The sequence below is a fragment of the Alosa alosa genome, chromosome 20 (genome assembly GCF_017589495.1).
Source record: "Alosa alosa isolate M-15738 ecotype Scorff River chromosome 20, AALO_Geno_1.1, whole genome shotgun sequence".
Classification (NCBI taxonomy): domain Eukaryota; kingdom Metazoa; phylum Chordata; class Actinopteri; order Clupeiformes; family Clupeidae; genus Alosa; species Alosa alosa.
Window position 1 is genome coordinate 11201279 of NC_063208.1, and position 21063 is coordinate 11222341.

General features: G+C 40.3%; 2 protein-coding genes across 3 annotated transcripts; one reads left to right on the forward strand and one right to left on the reverse strand.

The window, feature by feature from the left end:
- Positions 1–210: 210 nt before the first annotated feature.
- Positions 211–6378, reverse strand: ak2 (adenylate kinase 2). Of its 2 annotated transcripts, XM_048229526.1 has the most exons (7): positions 6195–6377; positions 5204–5329; positions 4760–4870; positions 3862–3956; positions 2680–2752; positions 1210–1408; positions 211–429 (listed from the first exon to the last, which is right to left on the reverse strand). In XM_048229526.1, the coding sequence occupies exons 1-7, from the start codon at positions 6291–6293 to the stop codon at positions 422–424; spliced, it is 711 nt and encodes a 236-aa protein (XP_048085483.1). In that variant the 5' UTR covers positions 6294–6377; the 3' UTR covers positions 211–421. The 2 variants fall into 2 exon arrangements, with proteins under 2 accessions (XP_048085483.1, XP_048085482.1); XM_048229525.1 differs by lacking the exon at positions 211–429 and having other exon boundaries at positions 447–1408; positions 6195–6378.
- A 5791-nt stretch (positions 6379–12169) lies between these two features.
- On the forward strand, positions 12170–20895 carry LOC125284825 (C-type lectin domain family 4 member E-like). Its single transcript, XM_048228956.1, has 6 exons — positions 12170–12368; positions 17848–17925; positions 18163–18285; positions 18830–18984; positions 19204–19331; positions 20637–20895. Exons 1-6 carry the CDS (start codon positions 12284–12286, stop codon positions 20815–20817), a joined length of 750 nt encoding a protein of 249 aa, XP_048084913.1. The 5' UTR covers positions 12170–12283; the 3' UTR covers positions 20818–20895.
- The last annotated feature ends 168 nt before the right edge of the window (positions 20896–21063 follow it).

The following is a 21063-nucleotide window of genomic DNA, read 5'->3' on the forward strand; positions in this document are numbered from 1 at the left end:
GCACTCTCTTTCCCCTGTCCTTTCGTTCTCAGATTGAAAACACTTCTAAAATATGGATCCTTAAAAGGAGCCTGCTTACAAGAAATGGAAACAGAAATTCACAAATTTGCAAATCCGTGGAAAATTGGCTTCCTCTAGTATACCAAGATGCACTGTGCAAATATCCAAACATATGAACAGTACACAGACAAAGACATTGCAAGTCGATTATGACTGTACAAAAGAGTCTTCTTTGTTTATTAAACACATGATCCAGGTTTTAAGTGATGGTGGCTGTTATTGTTTTTCTAGGCAGAAGGGCACTTGATTAAGCAACCCAGAAAAAAAGTCCAGCATGATTTTGTATTAAGTGCTAGAGGAGAGCTGAGGCTCTGGTTGCTAGATTTCCATCCCCAGGCCTGGACTGGTGACTGACGGGGCTTCACACGGCTGAAAAGGAGAACAAAAAAAAACAAAAAAACCTTCAGACAGCAACAGACGAGACATGACAGACATTCATTCAGAGGCAACCCCTGTATTTAGCATTTAGAATACACTGGCCTGAACAGAACTTACATAAACTGAGCACTAACATCTGTGCCCAAATAGGCACATCTAACACTGCTGATCACTGTGGGTCAGTGTGCTCATATCTAGACCACACACTTTTACATTCATAATATTAACACAACTTTAAAAAAAAAAAAAATATGGTATGGCTTAGGTATGCCCTGACAGCCTGAAGGTGGCTGACTTTTATATCTAACCCTATATCTGAACACTGAAACGAGTGCATTTCATGGAAATACACATCTGTATAACTGACCCGAGTAAATGCAAATCTATAATTTCTACAGAATTAAAGATGATAAAATATAAAATTAAATAAGCCTGCAACTGATGCACATTATATTTAAGTCTAGTTTTGGTCAAACCGACCGCATTAAGCATTAGACACATACAGTCAAACTGTCAGTGAGTAAGAGCATGAGTTAGGTGAAGTTTTAGGTGGATTTTATCGAGGACAGAAAAATACCGAACACAAACACAGAGACGAACCACCGAAAGAAGAAGATGGGTGCAGACTAGGACGGAGATACACGGTCAGTAGTGAGACTAATAAACCTGACAAACAGCTGGGCATGCACATCAGATGGAGAGAACAAGGTGGACAGACATGCAACAGACAGGCGGACGGACGGCGTTAAATGAAGATCACACGGTCTTTACAGGGAGAGGTGGCTGAGAAGGCGGCGAGAATGGAGGCGAAGACGAGGTCAGGGGACTGCGCGGCGTCGATGGCTCGGTGGAGGCCACGGGCGGCGTAGTACTGGACCAGCGGCGCCGTCTGCCGGTGGTACGCCTCCAGTCGGGAATGCAGCGTCGTCGCGTTGTCGTCACTACGGCGGGACAGGGGCTCGCCTGTCACCTGGGGAGAGAAGCAGAGGAAGTCATGTGACTGAACATTGGACTTGGTTGATAAGAAACCGAAGGATGGGCAGCCTCTTGTTTATAGGTCAAAAGGTAGAACCACATCCATAACGTCAAAATCATCTGTATATCATTATCTTTCAAAATAGTCTACAAGAGAAGATTACCATATCTAGTGTTTACAAAAATATGCAACATCCACATGTCCTGAATGTTGATGTCCTTGAATGTCTCAACTGAGGACCTTTAACACCATTCTTTAGAAACTTATGCAATACCGATTTGGAAATAAGACTACTCCAGACCTTCAAATATGGGTGCCTGCTTGATATTAAAAACAGACATTGCAGATGCATGTAGGGCTGAACTTTTTGGGCAAAATATCAAATTGTATTTTTTCTGACATATTGCGAGTTGATTTTCTTAAAAGTCAAGCCTCAGTTCTATATTCACTATACAGACGTTGAAATATTACATATTGTGCAAGACAGACTTTTGCTCGCCTTTTTGGCTGCAAACTGCTGCCTATGATTTTTAAATGCTTTTGCATTTAAAATGTTTTCTTGTTAATTGCATTTTTTCAAATTGTGATTTTGATTTAAAAAATATAAATAATCTTTCAACCTTAGATGCAGGTCCTCCACACTTCTATGCCTGGTCTGACAAAACTACAGAAAGTCAGTGAACAAGCTGCATATGCAAAGGGTCAGGGATAGAATTCACTAACTGCTTCACAGGGAGAATGCTCAATCATTCAGTGAGTCCTGCCCAAAGACCATAGGTTCTGCAGTGAGTGCTTTTTTTTGGAATGTGTAGAACAGAATTGGTCAGAACTATATTTGGTTCAGATCACTACCCCTGTTTTGGGCTCCTTTGCAGCGTTTGAATTACACTACAACAATCGACTATGTTGTATTTAAAGGCAGTTTTTTCTTTTAAACTCAAATGTCAATAGTGTAATACACTTGTGTAGCAAACAGTTAAAAGTGAAGCCACCCAAAGGAGCATAGTTTGAATGGGGGGGGGGCTTTGGGTGGCTTCAATTTTAACTGAGCGCATGCTGTCCCTGCTTTTTCATCATGGGTCCAGCCCAATCGTTACACTTCCTGTTCGAAAATGTATGACTGTTCTTCACTCTATTAAGGTAAACATAAAATACTCCTCCTTCCTATATAACTGCATGTACATTCTGCCCAATCACCACACCCACACCCTGTCTGATGACCGTCTGTCAATTAGGCCACACACACACACACACACACAACTTACATCATCCTTCATGGGCTCTTTGGGTGGGTTGAACTCCTCATGGTAGGAGCGGCCACTGGGCTGATGGATCAGCCTGGGGAGAGAACGAGCACACCGGTCTGTTAATACACACAGAATCCACAGTCATCCAAAACGCTGCATGGCAGACTCACAGAGCAGACAATTCAATCCCTAAGCAATCTCTTCTCTGCCCAATGCAGAGGCATCTACACCTAATGTAGGACTTTGTACACACTAGATCAGCACATAACAATAAATTCTCTCTTCAGAGTAAGTATACAGAAAATATTGTTTCATGATTACCATTAACACTTGATCAGGGGTGGGTAGTAACGCATTATAAGTAACGCACAAGAAAAAAAGTATTTTTTTTGAGGCACGACAACTTTTCATATTCCTTTTTCAAAACAGTACTTCTACTCTTACTCAAGGCCATCAAAAATATAAAAATGTACAATTTGTTATATTTAATTTATTAAAGGAAAATTCCAGTATTTAGCACTTTGAGTCCCTTTTCAGGTTTGTTTTGGATGAACTAGAGTGGTGGACACAGACATTTTGACGATTGGTCCTGTCTCGACTTTTCCGACTCGTTTTGAATCGCCTTAAACTACTTTAGAGTGGCTGCCTACAGGCATGCACAAACATGTCCTGAAACAACCCTTAACGTCCGTTTTCAAAACTGTGCAACTCACCGAGTGGTTAGTGGTGTTCGTTGATGTTCCAAAACAAGTAGCGTAGCGAAATACAGTTTGTTGTGTTCTATTTGGCATTTTATAAAATCCCATTGATTTCTGTTGGAAGACTGATGCGTTGATATTACTGCGCCACTGGAAACGGAAACGGGGGCTGTTTACATTTGGTTGTAGTCTTTTCCGAGAAAAGTCAAGACAGGACCAATCCACCACTAGTTCATCCAAAAGAAAACAGAAAAGGGACTCAAAGTGCTAAATACTGGAATTTTCCTTTAACAAAGTACTTTTTTACTTTTACTTACTTACTTAGAGTTCTCAGTTGGGAGTATTTACTTTTACTCAAGTAATTTTTGAAGGGAGTAATTGTAATTTTACTTGAGTATAGATTTTCAGTACTCTACCCACCCCTGCACTTGATCAATGGGGACTTTCTTAAATCAGATAAACATTTTGTTCTCTGGCCTCGTGCCCTCCCCTAATACAGTACCTGCCACAGACGCGGCGAACCAGCAGCGAGTCGTCCACAGAGAACTCAATGACTGAATCCAGTTTCTCTGTGCGTTTCTCCAACAAGTTATCCAGCTGAGGAGTGCGTGGGGAGAGCAGATCAATGTCACATACAGAAGTTTGGAACAAAGAACAATACATATTCATCAAGTACAGTAACAAGGCACTCTACAAATACAAATGCAAAGACATTTTGACAAAAAGCTGACAAATAACTACATAAAACACAAAAAAAACAGTCAAGCCATATTTAACCTAGATGAACCCAGACGAATCTGTGAGTGCATTTGATTATGCTCTACAGCTGTCTGGCCATCCTCCAATCCACAAGGATTTCCAAAATCACAGAAAACCCAGGAACCAATCACAACCACGTATTCGTTATGGGGAGCGCTTCATGCGATAATGGACAGAATAGTATGGTCAGCAGCACTGTTGAAAAATCAATGGCTGCGCAGATGGCGTCAGTGTGAAACAACACAAGACGTGTATCTTTTATTGAATTGAGTAAACAACCGCATTAAAAAACTGTTTACAAGAAAGATGTGTTAGCTTTATTTCCCTAATTTGGCAAGAGTTTAATGTATCAACTTAACTTTAATTTAACTGCTGACAACGCCGCTTGGCAATCGGAAGTGAAAAGATAGATAGATAGAGATACTTTATTGATCCTCAAGGGGAAATTCAAGAAATTCAAAAAAGGGTCCCCAGAACAATTCTCTTTTGAGAATCAGTCTTGGCGTCAGCTAGGCCATATAGTAATACTTAATAGATGTTTCAATGCAAAGAAAGCATTACAATGAATTAGCTACTGGTGATAAATCCCCACTCTGACCACCCACACACACACACACACACACACACACACGGGAACCCACCATCTCGGCCTGCTTGACAGTGCGGGGGAAGCCGTCCAACAGAAAGCCGTTCTTACAGGGGGGCGTATCCAGATTCTTCTCAATGAGCTCCACCACCATCTCGTCACTGACCTGCAAGAGGTTGAGGTTACAAAAGACCAAATGAGAACAAAAAAACCAAAGTGAAGGGTGGAAGAGGCAAACCGTTGAAATGACATTAGACGGTCATAACGGCAAAGATGATGCACTGTAATCTGTAAAAGCAAAGACTAAAGTGCATTAGAAGAACTACACACACACACACACATTTCGCAAGGGGCAGGTGAACAACTTCATGAGCTAATGACTGCTTTCAAGATTACGCTGGCCTCATTCAGCTTTGGTGATACACACTAGTAAATTGCATGTTTATAATACTCTGCGTCCTCAACTGCCCTGCAACCCAACACTTCAGTGTTCACCCACCAGCTTCCCAGAGTCCATGGTCTGCTTCAGGCGCTGTCCAAGCTCAGAACCGGACGCCACCATGGCACGGAGCATATCCCCTGTGGCCAAGTGACACACGCAGTACTTCTCTGCCAAGCGAGGAGCCTGAGAAAAAAAAGAGACCAACGAAATACATAAAACATACCCACACATGGGCTGGCATACAAATACATTATTTGCCCACCACATGAGCTTGGGGCAAAAGAGCAAGAGGTTAGGTAAAACATTACAGATGAGTAATGATGAATAATTAACTGTAAACACACAGCTCAATTTGTGTTCAAACCCTACTAAGCTTGGCCTGTGACATTACACCACCTTGTTTAATGGTTTTACTTTTCTTGTAGAGAGCAAAATGCCTGATAATTTTGTGTGTGAATCGGTGTTGACAGATGATTTATAAATAACGTTAACACAAAGAAGGTTTACGGCAGAAACCTTAAAAGCAGCTAAGTGCACGTTAATCCAGGTAAGTGCACAAGATATAAGTTACTGAGTACTGAGCCACTTGTACTTTTTTGTAACGTTAGTTAGTAATAACAAGTTGCCTACACCGTGAGGACATATCTGCCCATGCTGATTATTCATTCTTATCGGTAAGCAATCAACCATATGTGTGTCAATTTCAATGTCCCACCACTAATGCTAAAGTTAACTGGAAGGTCATAAGGCTTATCTAACTGCAGTTGGCACAATAAGGATGGCTTGACATGACCAGCGCGCATCTTAATACAGTTTAAGAATTCACCAAATTAGTCAAACCAGGGTTTCACTGCAATCTTCATGAGGTGTATAGTTTCCTAATGACAGAGCTACTGGGATTTTACTGTAAAGTGTCTAATGTAGTTTGCTGGAGTAACGTCAAGTACAGTCGAGCTAACGTTTCAATCCGTTAGTTAGCTATGACAAGAGGCTGCCATGTCCCAAAGCCATGCGGTCGCACCCCGGCATTATACTTATCCATTCTCACCTGTGTGCCTTTGCCAGCGCCCGGCGGCCCGAGCAGAATGGCTCGGATACCCTTCCGGACGTCGGACACAGCTTCGTTTAGCTGCGTGCTGGGGGCCATGATCCCAATTCAAATACGGTGGACTGTAACTTTACCGTCCTTGCGTGCGCCCCGTGCCTGCCAACTCAGTCGAGAAAGGAAGAAACTCCGCCTCCGTCTTCCTCACTTCAGAATAAAGGCCCGCCTACTGAAGTACAAGTCAGCAGGTCATTGGTCAATACCTAGATCCTTCACAAAAATATGTTGCGCTGATTTGTTTATCTGTGAAGTCTGTGAGATAATATCCGGGTTTGGGGAAAGAAATTGATCCCCTTTCAACAGTTTTCTAATGTATTTTGATGTGTTTTTAAAACTCGAAAAAGATTCTTTGTTGGCTATATATGCTCAACATCAGTTGATGAATAACATATTAGTAGTCAAGTATAGTATTCAGTATAGTTTAGTGTTGGCTGGCTTTATGAAAATGCTCTGCCAATAAGGCTGTGTAGGGTCAGAGAATGTCTAATAGGGATAAGACTTAACTTCATACAAAAATTTTTGTATGAACATAAACAATTGCAAAATGTTTAAAGGAATCAGAAACTGCTGCTGTTACACGTGACTAGAATCTGATCTAATGTAAGACATCAACAGAGAAAAACTAGCAGTATGTGCCACTATCAGACAACAGCGTGTTAAGTCATATTTTCACACTAGATAATTGTACCCTCTTCTGACTGAGAAAACCTGTATCTGAGCCAAAGATTGTTAAGACCTTAACAATCTTTGTCTGAGCCTTGTGTTGCAACTTGTGACTTGTGCAAGCTGTGTGACTCTTGGCGCCATCTGATGGGTATTTACTTAACAACAACCAAGACTAATATCAGAGCCCGTTTATGGGCCGTCAATCTGTTGCAGTTCCGCTAGGGGCGATCGCGAGCAAGTGGAAAAACATGAGCTAGACCAGGGGTCCCCAACCTTTTATGTGCCATGGACCGGTTCGATTCCCATTTTTTTTTTTCACGGACCGGTGGGGAGGTAGTGGGTTGGGGGTTCGATGTTCCATGTGTTGTGCATGCATTATTTGAAAAGAACTAGCTCCAGTTATGTATGAACAGTGAAGGTAACGAACTCTAAAAATGTGAAAAACGTGAACTTGAAGAAGTAAAAATGTAACAATAGGCCTATGAACTATGAAAATTGAACAACTTGAAGCTAGTGTGAACATGCTTAACAAAATATGGGAACAAAACATGGGAACGTGGATTACGAATATAATATGCAACAAAAGGTTCCATCAGTGTGTTTGAAATGTCCAGTCGATTGCGCAATTTGGTCTTAGCAGATGGGCTCCCCCTATTAAGTCAGGTTCTGCTCAAGGTTTCTTCCTGGAATATGGGAGTTTTTCCTTGCCACAGTTGCCATATGGGTGATGGAAGAGGCTGCCAGTCTTATGACGTCATTTTCTATATTTTTGATATGTTGCTGAGTATAACATAAACAGCATTGATAATGACTGTTTGAAATGTCCAGCTGCATTCTGTGTATGAAAGGTGCTATACAAATAAAGCTTTATTATTATTATTATTATTATTATTATTATTATTATTATTATTATAGTTGCAGTCATTGCAGAAAACCCGGTCTCGCATAGATACGTGGTGGGAAATGGTAGCAACGTTTTCAGCGCTTTTACGGCTATCTCGGGATATTCTGCTTTGGTTTTGATCCAAAAGCCAGCCAGAGAGGTTTCCTCATACACTCTTAAGACCACCGTCATTTGCAATTTCTATCAACTGCTCTTCCTCCTGCGCTGACAAGGTAGGACTATTCTGGATATTGACAAATGGGTTGCGGACCCACTCATTGGTTTGCCGTGGATCTTTGGAGGATGGAAAGTAGCCTAACGCTCAAACTCATTTGAAAGCGCAACAAGGTGATCGCGCACCAGCTGCGAGAGAAAGGGCCCTGCCTCAGTCTCTCCCAAACCCCCACTGTTTGGAACATATAAAATACACCCTGTTCCCATTCATCCCCACAAATCAAGCTTGACTTTAAATACAGTGACTTTATCTGCCAGTTTAAAGACAGACGTCATTCTCCCCTGGAGTGACAGGTTGAGGTCATTAAGCAACCCGAATATGCCACACAGGTAACTGGTAAGCGAGTTTTGACACCCAGTCCTCATCACTAAAATGTGCAGCTAACGGTGACTTTTTTCTGTAAGAAATCTCTGCAGCGGCTCTCGCAACTCAAACACTCTGGCCAGTTGCTTGTTTTTTGTTGCTCATTATAGCAGTTTAGCTAACTTCGTGTGACACTACCGTTCGCAAAGAACTGATCAAGTGAAGTGAGCTGTATTTACAATATGTAAAGTGTTGAAGGCGGGACAGACAGACGTAAGAAAATAGACCTTGCAAAATGCAAACATGCATGCAATCAAACAACTGCATATAGGCCTATGCCATGTAAAAACGTGACATTATTGCGAATTAAATTTAGTTTAGTTTGCATGCATTTTTTTTAAAACTCATGTCGTAGGCTACGGCCCGGTTAGGAATGTCCCACGTCCCGGTACCGGGCCGCGGCCCGGTGGTTGGGGACCGCTAGTTGGGGATCGGTCGTCCATGCTGGCAAAACGTAGGAATCAAATGTGGCGACGGCACCCAAATTCGAAAAATTTTTTACAATGCACTGGCGGTGATAACCTACAGTTAATGTGAATCGCGGTAAATAACCAAAGAAAGGAATTTGCACTTCCATTCACCAATTAAAGGCTGTAGTAGGCCAAGTGTTTCTACATTTTGGCACAAAACGTCATTTCTGTCAGAAGCCAGTCTGGTAACATGAGGTGAATCAGACAGAAGAGGGGCCTGTCTTAGTAGCCTATTCCTGAATCCTGCCCCTTTCATTAAAATTGTGTGATTAGCCACCAGCATAATAAAATGTAAATTAAAAGACAAAATCTTATTAGTCTATAGGTCCAAACCTATGAGTGTAAGCCTTAGTTAAAACAAATCTTCAGGTGTAAGTAATAAGTCAAAGAACCATTTTCTTTAATATAGAGGTTAACAACGATAGTTTGTAATTTCTTTTAAAGTATACATTTAAAACAAATGTAGTCATACCACAGGTCCAGGGATGGATTACTGAATGGGTTTACTGGGCCCAAGAGCTCAGGGGGCCCTGAAGCCCAAGCCTCTGTGTGAAGTTGCTTCTTCTCCACCCTTCTCTTTTCACAAAACTCCGCAGAAGTCATAATGAAAAGGGTCATTTTTAAAATAATAAAAAATGAGAATGCCTCAGGACCCCTCTATCTGGAGGAGGGGGGGGGGGGGCATCTGTGCCCAGGGGTTCATAATCCATCCATGCCATGCCCGTCAAAAGTTTGGAATACCCTAATTGACTGACTTAAAGACTTGTTTGTGATTTTTAATAATATGTTTTGCATGGTAGGAAATGTATTGAAATTCTGTTTGGGGGTCCCACAGACCCCACCACAGATTTGGTCCTAACAACGCTATCGCTAACAACGCTGCCTTGAAATTGACGGTAGCAGCGCTGCATTGAAGTCAACGGTGGGGCCCCAAAAGACCATCAAACCGTATAATTCAGACGAATGGTCACCCTAGACCAGGGCTCTCCAACAGGTAGCTCGCGAGCTACCAGTAGCTCCCCACCTGTTTCTGAGTAGCTCTCAAAATAAGGTTCACGGAAATTGTTTGTGAATTTGATAACACTTGGTTCACTTGGTTAACCTGATAAAGTTCCTATCAATTCAAATTCACAATCTACAAAGACAAAGGTAAAAGAATTGAAATGAGGGTTAAAACGCATACAAAACTTATTCAGCTGTTTTGGGTGGAGATCAGCTATGTGAATACATGCTACTACTAATAGCCTATAAAATATTAGTAGCTCTCGGCCATGTTCATTTTGTCAAAGTAGGTTTTGGAGGGGAAAATGTTGGAGACCCCTGTCCTAGACAAACAATGGCATTGGCTAATCATTGTGGCTAACTACCTTGTCAGTAGTTAACATTATTTTACTGTTGGATGTAATGTTAAGCTGGAAATACAATACTGGAAATTTAAATGAAGGATCAATATTTTTATTTTATTTAATTTTAAAATCATTAGCGGACTATACAAACGCAGATACTGATAGATTGGCAAAGCTAATATCGGCAGATAATATCAGCACACCGATTTATCGGTCGGACTCTAGTCGTGAGCCTGCTCAAACCAGAGACTTTCTAATGAGGAGACACAGCACTCCAAAAATTCCTCCATAGAAATGCATGGGGTTAGTTTGTAACGCCGGCCGTTGTCTACACATATTCCACCCCTTCCTTGCCAAAACGTCGACATGTGTATACATTGAGCCAATCATGTGGTGTGATGTGACTACATTGAGCCAATTATGTGCTGTGTTGTGCAGACATCATGCCAATCATGTGTTGTGAACTCGCCGCTGGAGCACGGTTGGTGTCGTGAAGCCTTGCGCACGCGCATTTCTGCCGAATAGGTTGCCCGATGAGTACCCAAAAAGCGTTGCAATATGGCTGCTGAGTGGAGGGACTTGCCTAAAAGGACTTTGCTCAAACTTAGTGGCGCAAAAAGTGGGTATGCGCTATGCGGCGCATAGGGGCGCCAAAGCGATGGTAAAAAAAAAAATTATATATTTGGTATTTTCTATATGTAGCTACTGTACTGCTGTCCGTTTCTAAATCATTTCAACATTTTATCAATGTTCTATAACATTTTAGAGGACTAACAGGCTAGAGTAGGCGCCCTATCTCATAAGATTCCATCATAGAATTTTGACATAGAAGAGGGAGTGGGGGCATGGTGAGCGCTGGGCGAGCAGATAGGCCTATGAGTAGTGAGTTGCCGTCTATGGAAAAAGATGGATACAGCAAAAAAGGCGGTGAAAGGCTTTTGAAAGGCAACAGGTAGGATTTAAAGTGACAACGTCTGTACTTGGAATCTTGCAAATATGAATGTTAACAGACTAACTAGCGTTTGTTAAGCAATGCCGATTGAAACATAGCCTATTCCATTCAGATAGCTAGGTGGCTACCATGCTCATACTGCACTTTTAATGGCCAACTGCAAACAGAAATGTCATGCTAGCAGCAACTCATTACATGTTTCCATATCCTAACAATTAAGGCTCCTTGTAATAACATAATATTGTGTTGTCAATGTGGTGCAAACAAACAAGGCTAGAGTGCCTATCAGCCTTATCCATTGTGAGCAATAGCTGGCAAAAGGACGTTATGAGAACCGTTTATACTCTCTTAAAGTGACAATGCACCATTTATCAATACATACAAGTATAACATCAAGTTAAACATCAAATTGGCAGCCTTTCTTTAAAAACATATTCAATAGACACGAATGCACAGTAATAGTGTATTTATTGTAATTATTGGCCTTTTGTTTTGCTTTAGTTGTTTGTGTTTTTTTTGGCGGGGGGCGCCAATATTGTTGTTGCATACCCCTCAAAAATCTGTAGCTGCGCCCCTGCTCAAACTACACAACACATCGGACAGACCTGATTCAAAAATTTGTTGGATCCAACTGATTCTGGGCTAAAATCAGGTCAACATCACAGTGTCTGTCAGCACCAATTAGCTCATCATTCTGCGCTTATATGACATAGATGTCTCACAGAGATTATTTTGCAGTATTTTTAAAATATAAAAATACAATAAAGTATTTTCATACAAAATATAGAGGAGAAGTGGTAGAAGAGGAAGTAGAGGGGGAAGGGAGGGAAGTGGAGAGGAAGGAGGGAGAGTAGAGAAGAGAGGGAGGTAAGTGTGTATCAGGTGTGTGAGCTTAGGTGTGTGTTAGAAGCACTATAAGGATATCATTTAATGATATCAGGTGCTAATATAAGAGTCAATAATGGCCAAAAAGCAAAATTTCTAAATTGATACAATGGAAAGAGTGATGAAATCATGAAGTTCTCCAAAAATCACACCCACACTCAGAACATAGAGAAGTTGGATTGCTGACGAAGCGTTGTGAAGCTCACATGCTGTCTGCTTAACAACATGAAACATGGCTGAGTCGTTGGTCTACTCTGAAGTGAAGTACAAAAAGGAGTCAAATGCAGACACAGGCCGAGCTGGACCACAGATAAAAGGTGAGTTTTCCTCTGTAGAGAGAATGGAACAGACTAATTGATGACATGAGAGGAAAACATTATTTTAGGATACTAACATCAGATAATAGGGAGAGATCACTGGAAAACTGCTACTCAAACAGGTATTATATTTTATGACAGTTGATGATGGTAAATATCAACTGTCATTTCTGGTTGTTCTATCACTGAAGTTTACAGTTTCATCTAACTTTTACAAACGTTCATTATAGTAGTCTACATTGTGGAAAAGAGTTACACAGTTTAACCGAATAAAATGTAAGCTATCAAAGTTGCATGATGTTGGCATAGATGTGGGTACGTTGTTGTTTTTGGCATATAAATACCCTCTAAGACTGTTCGGACATGAAGCTTCTGACTAATGTGAGAGTATGAGAATTTTGAAATGGTTCTAGAATAAGACGACATGGATGGGATCTGAGGGATCCTCTACTTCTTCTGCCGTTATTGTGTATTGTTAGGGCTATTTGTACTGGCCTTTTCAATTGATATTTCAGCAATTAGGCCTATAATTTCTGCCCTCCATGTATTCTCCATTATATTTTACTGTTCTTCTCAGTCGCTTTGGTACATTTCCTGAAACATTCTACATTACAAAACAAACAAAACAGTAGTGCACTGCCAAAATGCTGTGGTCTCAGCAGAATGGTGATCAAAGTTCCATCTATTCTTCCCTTTATATTATCCAGTGAAGAAGCTATTTCTGGAAAAGGGTAAAACATCTATTTGAACATCTATCACAAATGTAATTGGATAACCGTATACTTGCTTCACAAATAGTTATGGTGTAAGAAAAGGGTTCCTGTTTCTCAGGCTGTAATGTTTGCATTCTCTTGTTGAACCTGGGGTCAGACATAAATAGCATCCACTTGCAATAGAAATCCATTTTGAAATACAGGGCTCTACAGTGCGCCCATTTCACTCGCACATGCGAGTAAAAATGATGCCGTGCGAGTGCAAAAAAATATTTAGGCGCACTGGTGCGAATGACTTCTAACCATGTCAATGTTTGTCTATAAAATACACCGCAACATCGAGAAACATTACTGGTGCAAACCATAGAATCACGTCGCGAATGCAGCATAAGAACTACACCTCCCATCAACGTTAGCAGTTTCGCTAGTAGTCGCTTCTATCAAATCCAAGAGCTGCAGAAAAGCGGAAAGTTAGACTAGCCAGCCAAGATGCATTGAAGAAAAGTTCTTCTAGAATTCATTGGATATAGGAGGAACAGGATGAGATTTGAGAATGCAATGAGAGAAGGAAAGGTAACCTAACATGCCTTTTAGCCCAGTTGATGTATTGGCTGAATATGCAAAATATAGCTGTAGCTTAACCGGCACAAAAGTAGCCTCCCGTAATACTCCCATTTTATTCAAAGGTAGAACGCTACTGAGAACTCCAGGCTTCCACGCATGCTTGTTTGTTTACACCGAATACAAGCTGGAGTGCAAAACGAAAGTAGGCATAACGTTTGCCTACTGCCCCCATCAATGCAGATATTTCAAATAAAAACTAAAAGTATAAAACATATATCCTTGATTAGCCTATGTTGGGTTTTGTGGAAGAGAAAATGGACTGTTTTAGTAGTAGTGTTAGGCAGTATGCTGTCAGATAGGTCACCATGGGCATATTTGGATTAGCTATAGATGGATTCACAAATAAATAAATTAGCCTACATTTGGCAGGATACTTAATAACCAGGCTAAATGCAAATATGGCAATGTATTATATTATTTTACATTAACAAAATGTAGGAAAATAGAACAGACTGAATATAAAGTAGGCATTGATCTTTGAAATCCTGTTTCCTGTAGCCTAAATGTTGTCAGTCATTCTTAATATTTGCAATTGGTGCACTGGCATGTTTAACTGTTAGCTGCAGTATAATGTTACATTATGTGTAAGTTAAGTACAGAACTGACTGTGCGCCCAAATTTTTGTCTGTGCTCCTAAATTTTTTAACTTGGGCGCACAAGTGCTCCTGAAAATAAATGTTAGTGTAGAGCCCTGAAATAGTTTGAGAAATGCTATTAGTCATGGTGATATACAGGTGCTTAGTTAAAATATCATGAAAAAGTTGATTTTGTCAGTAATTCCATTCAAAAAGTGAAACTTTTAATTCTTTTAATTTTGATGATTATAACTGAAAACTAATGAAAATCCCAAATTCATCTCAGAAATTTAGAATATTATTTAAGACCAATACAAAAAAGGTTTTTTAGAAATGTTGGCCAACTGAAAAGTATGAGCATGTACAGCACTCAATACTTAGTTGGGGCTCCTTTTGCCTTAATTACTGCAGCAATGCGGCATGGCATGGAGTCGATCAGTCTTCATTAGTTGTCAGTTATAATCATCAAAATTAAAAGAAATAAACACCTGAAATATATCAGTCTGTGTGGAATGAATGTATACATTATACAAGATTCACTTTTTGAATGGAATTAGTGAAATAAATCAACTTTTTCATGATATTTTAATTATATGACCAGCACCTGTAAATATGTTAGTGAAAGAGATAAAAAAGAGACAAAAATGAGAGACAAAAACTCTATTTGTTAACACTTTACTTGACAGTATCGACATAAGTGACATGACTCCTGACACATGAACCCTAACCCTAACCTCTAACCTTAATTCTAACCCTAACCTAACGAATGTTGATGTGTATTTGTATGGTCTGCTTTATGATGTGTATTTGTATGGTATTTGTATGGTCTGCTTTATGATGTGTTTTGTATGGTCTGCTTTATGATGTGTTTTGTATGGTCTGCTTTATGATGTGTATTTGTATGGTGATCAAGATTTCATTTATAAAAGCAGTAAAAGGGGGAAATATCCAAGGGGTGGGGGATATTTTTTTTTAGCACTGTAACATATTGACTTCTGGTTAGTACACAATGACATTTGATGTCACACTTTTAAATACACTCTTAATAGAAGATTTCACACAAGAGTTTGGAGAACAGGAAACACACAAAAACAGGAACAACGTATCAAATGATTACAGGAACATGCACCCCTATGTTACATTTACAGTAAACAGCTGCAGTATCTACAGAGTAATTTTTCAAGTGTACATGATCATCCTGTACACAATGTGGCATCCTATTCTCATGAATAGGGTTTCATGAATGTTATCATGTAAAATGATTAGCTAAGTTAGCTAAGTAACATGGTTAGCATAGTTAGCATAGTTAGCATGCTAGCATGTTAACATGCTAGTTAGCATTTTTAGCAAAACTGCTTAAAATGATTAGCTAAGTTAGCTAAGTCACATGGTTCATGATCATCCTGTACACAATGTGGCATCCTATTCTCATGAATAGGGTTTCATGAATGTTATCATGTAAACCAAGGTCTGAGTAACAAGTAGCAAACGATCCAAAAATACTATGTCAGTGAAACTGATGAGGCATAGTTTACACAATGAACAGATACACATGCAGACGGTTTTAAGCATACTTTTCTGCATGAATGTGCAAAAGAATTGGCAAACAATCAAAAGAATGATGGGACTACTAGTAGATGTGAAGCTTTTCGAGAATTTTAATTCTGACCTGAGAAATGTACCAGCAACTGAGAAAAAGGGTAATAGTGTGTACTATATCATTCAACTATATGTGAAGTCATTTTCAATACTTGGTCTTGTAGTAAACAAAATCTCTCCTCCTCAAAGTCATCTACAGGGATCTCATTAATCTGATTTTTTATAAAGAACAGTTGTATGTGGTTATCCAAGTCAATTGCGACCATGACAGAGAAAGAAATTCACATATTAAGACCCACATCATCCAAAACGCCAGCTACATCTCCGATTTGCCTCCCACCTCGTGTAATGTAATGCAGAGAACAAAACATATTCAATGAAATCCGTAGAATTTTAAGTTTCGGCCCCCCTCCTGAAACCTCATGCCACCCCTTCGCCACCCCAGGAAAAAAATCTCTAGATCCGCCCCTGATTGCAACTAGTGTCACACTAATACCAAGGATTATATCAAAACTGAATGACATGTCAATGAATATAGGTTTACACTTTACTTGACAGTATCGACATAAGAGTGACATGACACTATCATGAACATGTCATAACGCTTCTGTTATTAAGCAACATTCGTTATGATTTATTTATCTATCTATCTATTTATCTATCTATCTTGTTTTCCTCTACATCAACTTTTTTGTTGCTATCTCTCACTGTTCTCTCTCTCTCTCTCTCTCAGTTTTCTTTCCAAGTGTACACATATACTCACGCCACACATATAAAAACAGATATCGGTACTTGTTCATTCTGTTGTAGTGATAAGCTCACAAAAATACATTCCAAGACAACGCTCTCTCTCTCTCTGTCTCTCTATCTCTCTCTCTCTATCTCCCTCTCTTCACTGTCATTACCCAATTTAATTTGGCCTTTTTTACAATAATTTACAAAACTCTCTTTAATGTCAAAGTGAAAGCAAATGTTTACAATAATGTTAATGAATTAAAAATATATAATGCAAAATAAGTGATTGCACAAATATGAAAGCACAGATCAGGCTACCAATGCAGGCTATAAATGTGGGCAAAGGTATCACACAAAGCCCAGCTTGCAGATATGTTCAATATAGAGACTATCTTCCAAGATGCTGCAATACAGCCCTTAAGTGATGGGGTCTGTAGCCTGATGCCTTTTATGCTGTCATCACTGAAATCTGGGCAGAATCTTCCCTCTCGATACGTAGAGAGGAGGTGGTGAGCTCTCTCAAGAGGACTAAGCAGAACTCTGTACCTGGGCCTGACAACATCAGTGGCCGTACCCTCAAGGACTGTACGGAGTAGCTAGCAGATGTGTTCCAGCTCCTGTTCCAAAGCTCTCTGGACATTGGTAGGGTCTTACAGGTGTGGAAACACTCTACAGTGGTACCATACCAAAGAAAAACACCATCAATGACCTGAACAACCTGAGACCAATAGCCCTCACTTCCCTTGTGATAAAGGCAATGGAGAGGATCATTAAAAACTGCATGACGGGGACTCTGGACTTGAAGATGGACTCACTTCAGTTCGCCTATCTTAGCCTACTGGTAGAGGAACTGATGATGCATAACTATTCATTAGTGAACACCTGGAAACCCTCAATTCTATAGCCAGACTTTTTGTTTGCTGACTTTTCTTCTGCGTTCAACACCTTGCAGCATAATATCCTGGCCCAGAAGCTTATATCCATTTTCACGTGGATGATCAGCTGATTCGGTGGACAATTGACTTTCTGACTAACAGGTCACAGTGTGCTTGTTAACCAAACATTTTCTGATCTCACATACACGTCTACTGGATCCCCCAGGGTTGTGGGCTCCCTCCACTGCTTTTCATTCTTTATACTGATGATGTCAGGTTTCTTAAAGAAGCACTAGGCTTTTTTTTTTTTTTAAACAGTGCATCATATCAAAACATCTGAAAGTAATTCTCTTTCCAGAGTCACCTGAGGATGACGTGGTGTATGCTGCTGTGGTCCATAAGGCTGATCACACAAATCAACCAAACCCTCCTACATGTAAGAGCTTTGCTCCAACTCCTGTCTAAACTGTAAAAAAGACTGGTTATTAATTATTCTGATTTAGTCATGTGTGGTCATTCACACTTAGTAGCTTCAACAGCACGGTGACAAAAACACTGTTGATAAACAAGATAAATATACACAGAAAACACATATTCATAATCTTCATGTAAAATTCTATACCTTATGGTTGTTTGTCTTCTTACATCTGCTCTATCCTCTAACTTTATACAGTACATTCCCCTGCTGACTCTTCCCCCAAAGGGTCAAAGGGCATCAGGAGGCGTGGCCTTCTCCTATTGGCTGTGGTGGTGCTCATTCTTATCCTGGGAGTGGCCATCAGTCTTAGTTTATACTGTAAGTCACTGGGGTCATTAGGAGCATCAGGGGCAAAGTTAGATTAACAATGTCAGCATACTAATTGCTTGCCATATAAGAAGATGACTCAGTATAAGATAACTGGACAGACGTTAGACTACAGTTACTTCTGAAAGATGAGCATAGAGCAGACACTAGATCCAAGGGACAGGTGTTTCATTTCATGTGTTGTGGAGGTGGGCACAGGACATTTCACAAGTCGTGGAGGTGGACACAGGACATTTCACAAGTCTGCTACTTAACTTTGTGATTATAGTTGCCCTCCTTTTTTCAGATTCTTTCTAAACACTACAACAAATGCTGCCAGCAAACAACATACAAAACAGGACAATGGACACACAACACAAAGTACAACATATTCAACATCAGAAGAAAACAAATACACAAATCCCACAGGTGGGCTTTTGAGACAGACTTATAACAGACTTACAGAGAGTAGGGACGTCGCTGAATACAATTGTAGCGGTCCTTCTCTGGTTATAATAAGGTTAGACTCAGAAGTTTGATTTTTTTTGTTCTTCAGCTGGATGTCAGTCTGCTAAATGTAACGATGGCTGGGAAGCACATGGCAGACAGTGCTACTTCTTCTCTACAAAGTCTCTAATCTGGACTCTGAGTCAAGAAGAATGTGTCCATAAGAAGAGCCATCTGGCAATCATAAATGATGAAAAAGAGCAGGTTTGCTGAAAACATCCTAAAACTCATCCATCTTTTTCTCTACTCTACTGGTACCGCTTCAGCTCAGCTGATGTTTTATTTGTTTATGATGAATTGTGTTTCACATGAATTATGTATAATAATAATAGGTGTAGACATTGTTATATACTCTATCAGAGGTACTGGGCAAAAGAGAAATCTTCCTATGCACAACTCTAAATGCTTTCTTCTGTTTCAAAGAAACTGTTGATGGAGATAATCGCACCAAAAATGCAAGAAGCTGAGGACAAGTTCTGGATCGGTCTGAATGATAAACAGACGGAAGGAAAGTGGCTATGGGTGGACAACACTCCTCTTACAAACAAAGGGTATGCAGTTTCACTCCACTTCACATTTTCATCACTCCACATTTTACAGTAATCTACTATGACACAGTAATCTACTATGATACAGTAATCTACTATGATACAATAACACCCAAAATAAGAATCATTTTCTTGCACAAAAGAATCACTGATCTGAGGCACTCTTCTCTGGGATGTCAGTACTCAGTATAATGTAGGATGTTGAATTCAAGGTTCAAGAAGCTTTATTGTCATTCCTACATTTTCATGTAAAAGCGAAATTTAGTACTCAGATCCCGGTTGATTAAACAAAGCAAAGGCATTAATAAATTAAATTATGGGTGAAACAAATGTATCATCCTATCTAAGAAATATCTATCATTGCAGTATGCGAAGTGAATGACATCAGTGTTCAGGGTGCTCAAGTCCATGAGTAAGTTCATGACTGAAGTGCAGTGTGTCGGGAGCAGTCTGGTCAGATCAGAGCAGAGGTGATGAGGTGATGAATTTATCAGATGGGAAGAAACTGTTCCTCAGTCTGGTTGTCTTTGCCTCGATGCTGCGTAGCCTCTTGCCTGATGGGAGGGGGGCAAACCGTCTGTGTGCAGGGTGAGTGTCATCCTTCATGATGAGGGAGGCTCTGTTTTTGCACCTGCTGGTGTATGTCCTCAATGGTAGGTAGGCTGCAGTCGATGGTCCGCTGAGCCAGCTTAACCAGCCGCTGCAGTGCCTTCTTGTCTGCAGCAGAGCAGCTGCCATACCACACCGTAATGCAGGAGGAGAGGATGCTCTCCACTCTGCACCTGTAAAAGGAGGCGAGTATGGCAGGACACAGACCAGCCTGCTTCCACCTCCTTAAGAAATAGAGGCGCTGACGGACTTTCTTCAAAGATTCTTTCTTTAGACAAGATCCCTGTTAGGGCCTTGAAGGACTGCGCCCACCAGCTTCCAGAGGTGCTGACAAACATCTTTAACACCTCACTCTTCCAGAAAGCTTTACCAACATGCCTAAAGACATCTACTATCATCCCAGTCCCTAAGAGCTCCACAGTGTCATGCCTGAATGACTACCGTCCAGTGGCTCTGACACCCATAATCACAAAATGCTTTGAAAGGCTGGTAATGGCTGAGATAAAGAGGACGATCAATGTAACTGTGGACCCCCATCAGTATCCATACAGGAAGAACCACTCGCCTGATGCCATCTCTTCCGTGATCCATCTAGCACTCACTCAGTGAAGGATCTGAGCTTTAAAGTGATGATGGTTAAATGAGAAGAAGCAGCTTTAGGTGCTCATTCCTGATTTCTGATTTGCTGTTTCTCCACAGATTCTGGTTGAATAGACAAGAGCCTGATAACTGGAAGGGTAAAAATAATGAATATCCTAATGGAGAGGACTGTGTACGGATGGGAGAGATCGACTTTATTGCCAATAGTGCAGCAGGCTGGGTGGATACAGCCTGTGAGAGAAAGTTCAAATTTATTTGTGAAGCTGAAGCTTGCTTATGATCACAGAGCATCATACAACTAATTTCCTGTAGTCTCATAGTCAATATCAATGACATCAATAAACATCTTTATTACTGATCTGTTGCCAGATAATACATATTTTACCATGATAACTTATGTAATTCATGTGAATATAATAATTCATGTCAAGAGTGTGTATTACAGTTTTTTCTCAACTAATAAGTCACATGTAATGAAACAGGGATCCAACGAAAAGTTGAGAATGAGGATAGAATATTTATGAAA

Bases quoted from the DNA above. Each gene is read 5' to 3' on its own strand.
- ak2 (XM_048229525.1), bottom strand. From the start codon at position 6,293: ATGGCCCCCAGCACGCAGCTAAACGAAGCTGTGTCCGACGTCCGGAAG. The intron at 5,330-6,194 runs GTGAGAATGGAT...TTTTTTTCTCAG, and splicing joins GCGCTGGCAAAGGCACACAG to GCTCCTCGCTTGGCAGAGAA. The intron at 4,871-5,203 runs GTGGGTGAACAC...AACCTCTTGCAG, and splicing joins CCATGGACTCTGGGAAGCTG to GTCAGTGACGAGATGGTGGT.
- LOC125284825 (XM_048228956.1), top strand. From the start codon at position 12,284: ATGGCTGAGTCGTTGGTCTACTCTGAAGTGAAGTACAAAAAGGAGTCA. The intron at 18,286-18,829 runs GTAAGTCACTGG...TTTGTTCTTCAG, and splicing joins CATCAGTCTTAGTTTATACT to CTGGATGTCAGTCTGCTAAA. The intron at 19,332-20,636 runs GTATGCAGTTTC...GTTTCTCCACAG, and splicing joins ACTCCTCTTACAAACAAAGG to ATTCTGGTTGAATAGACAAG.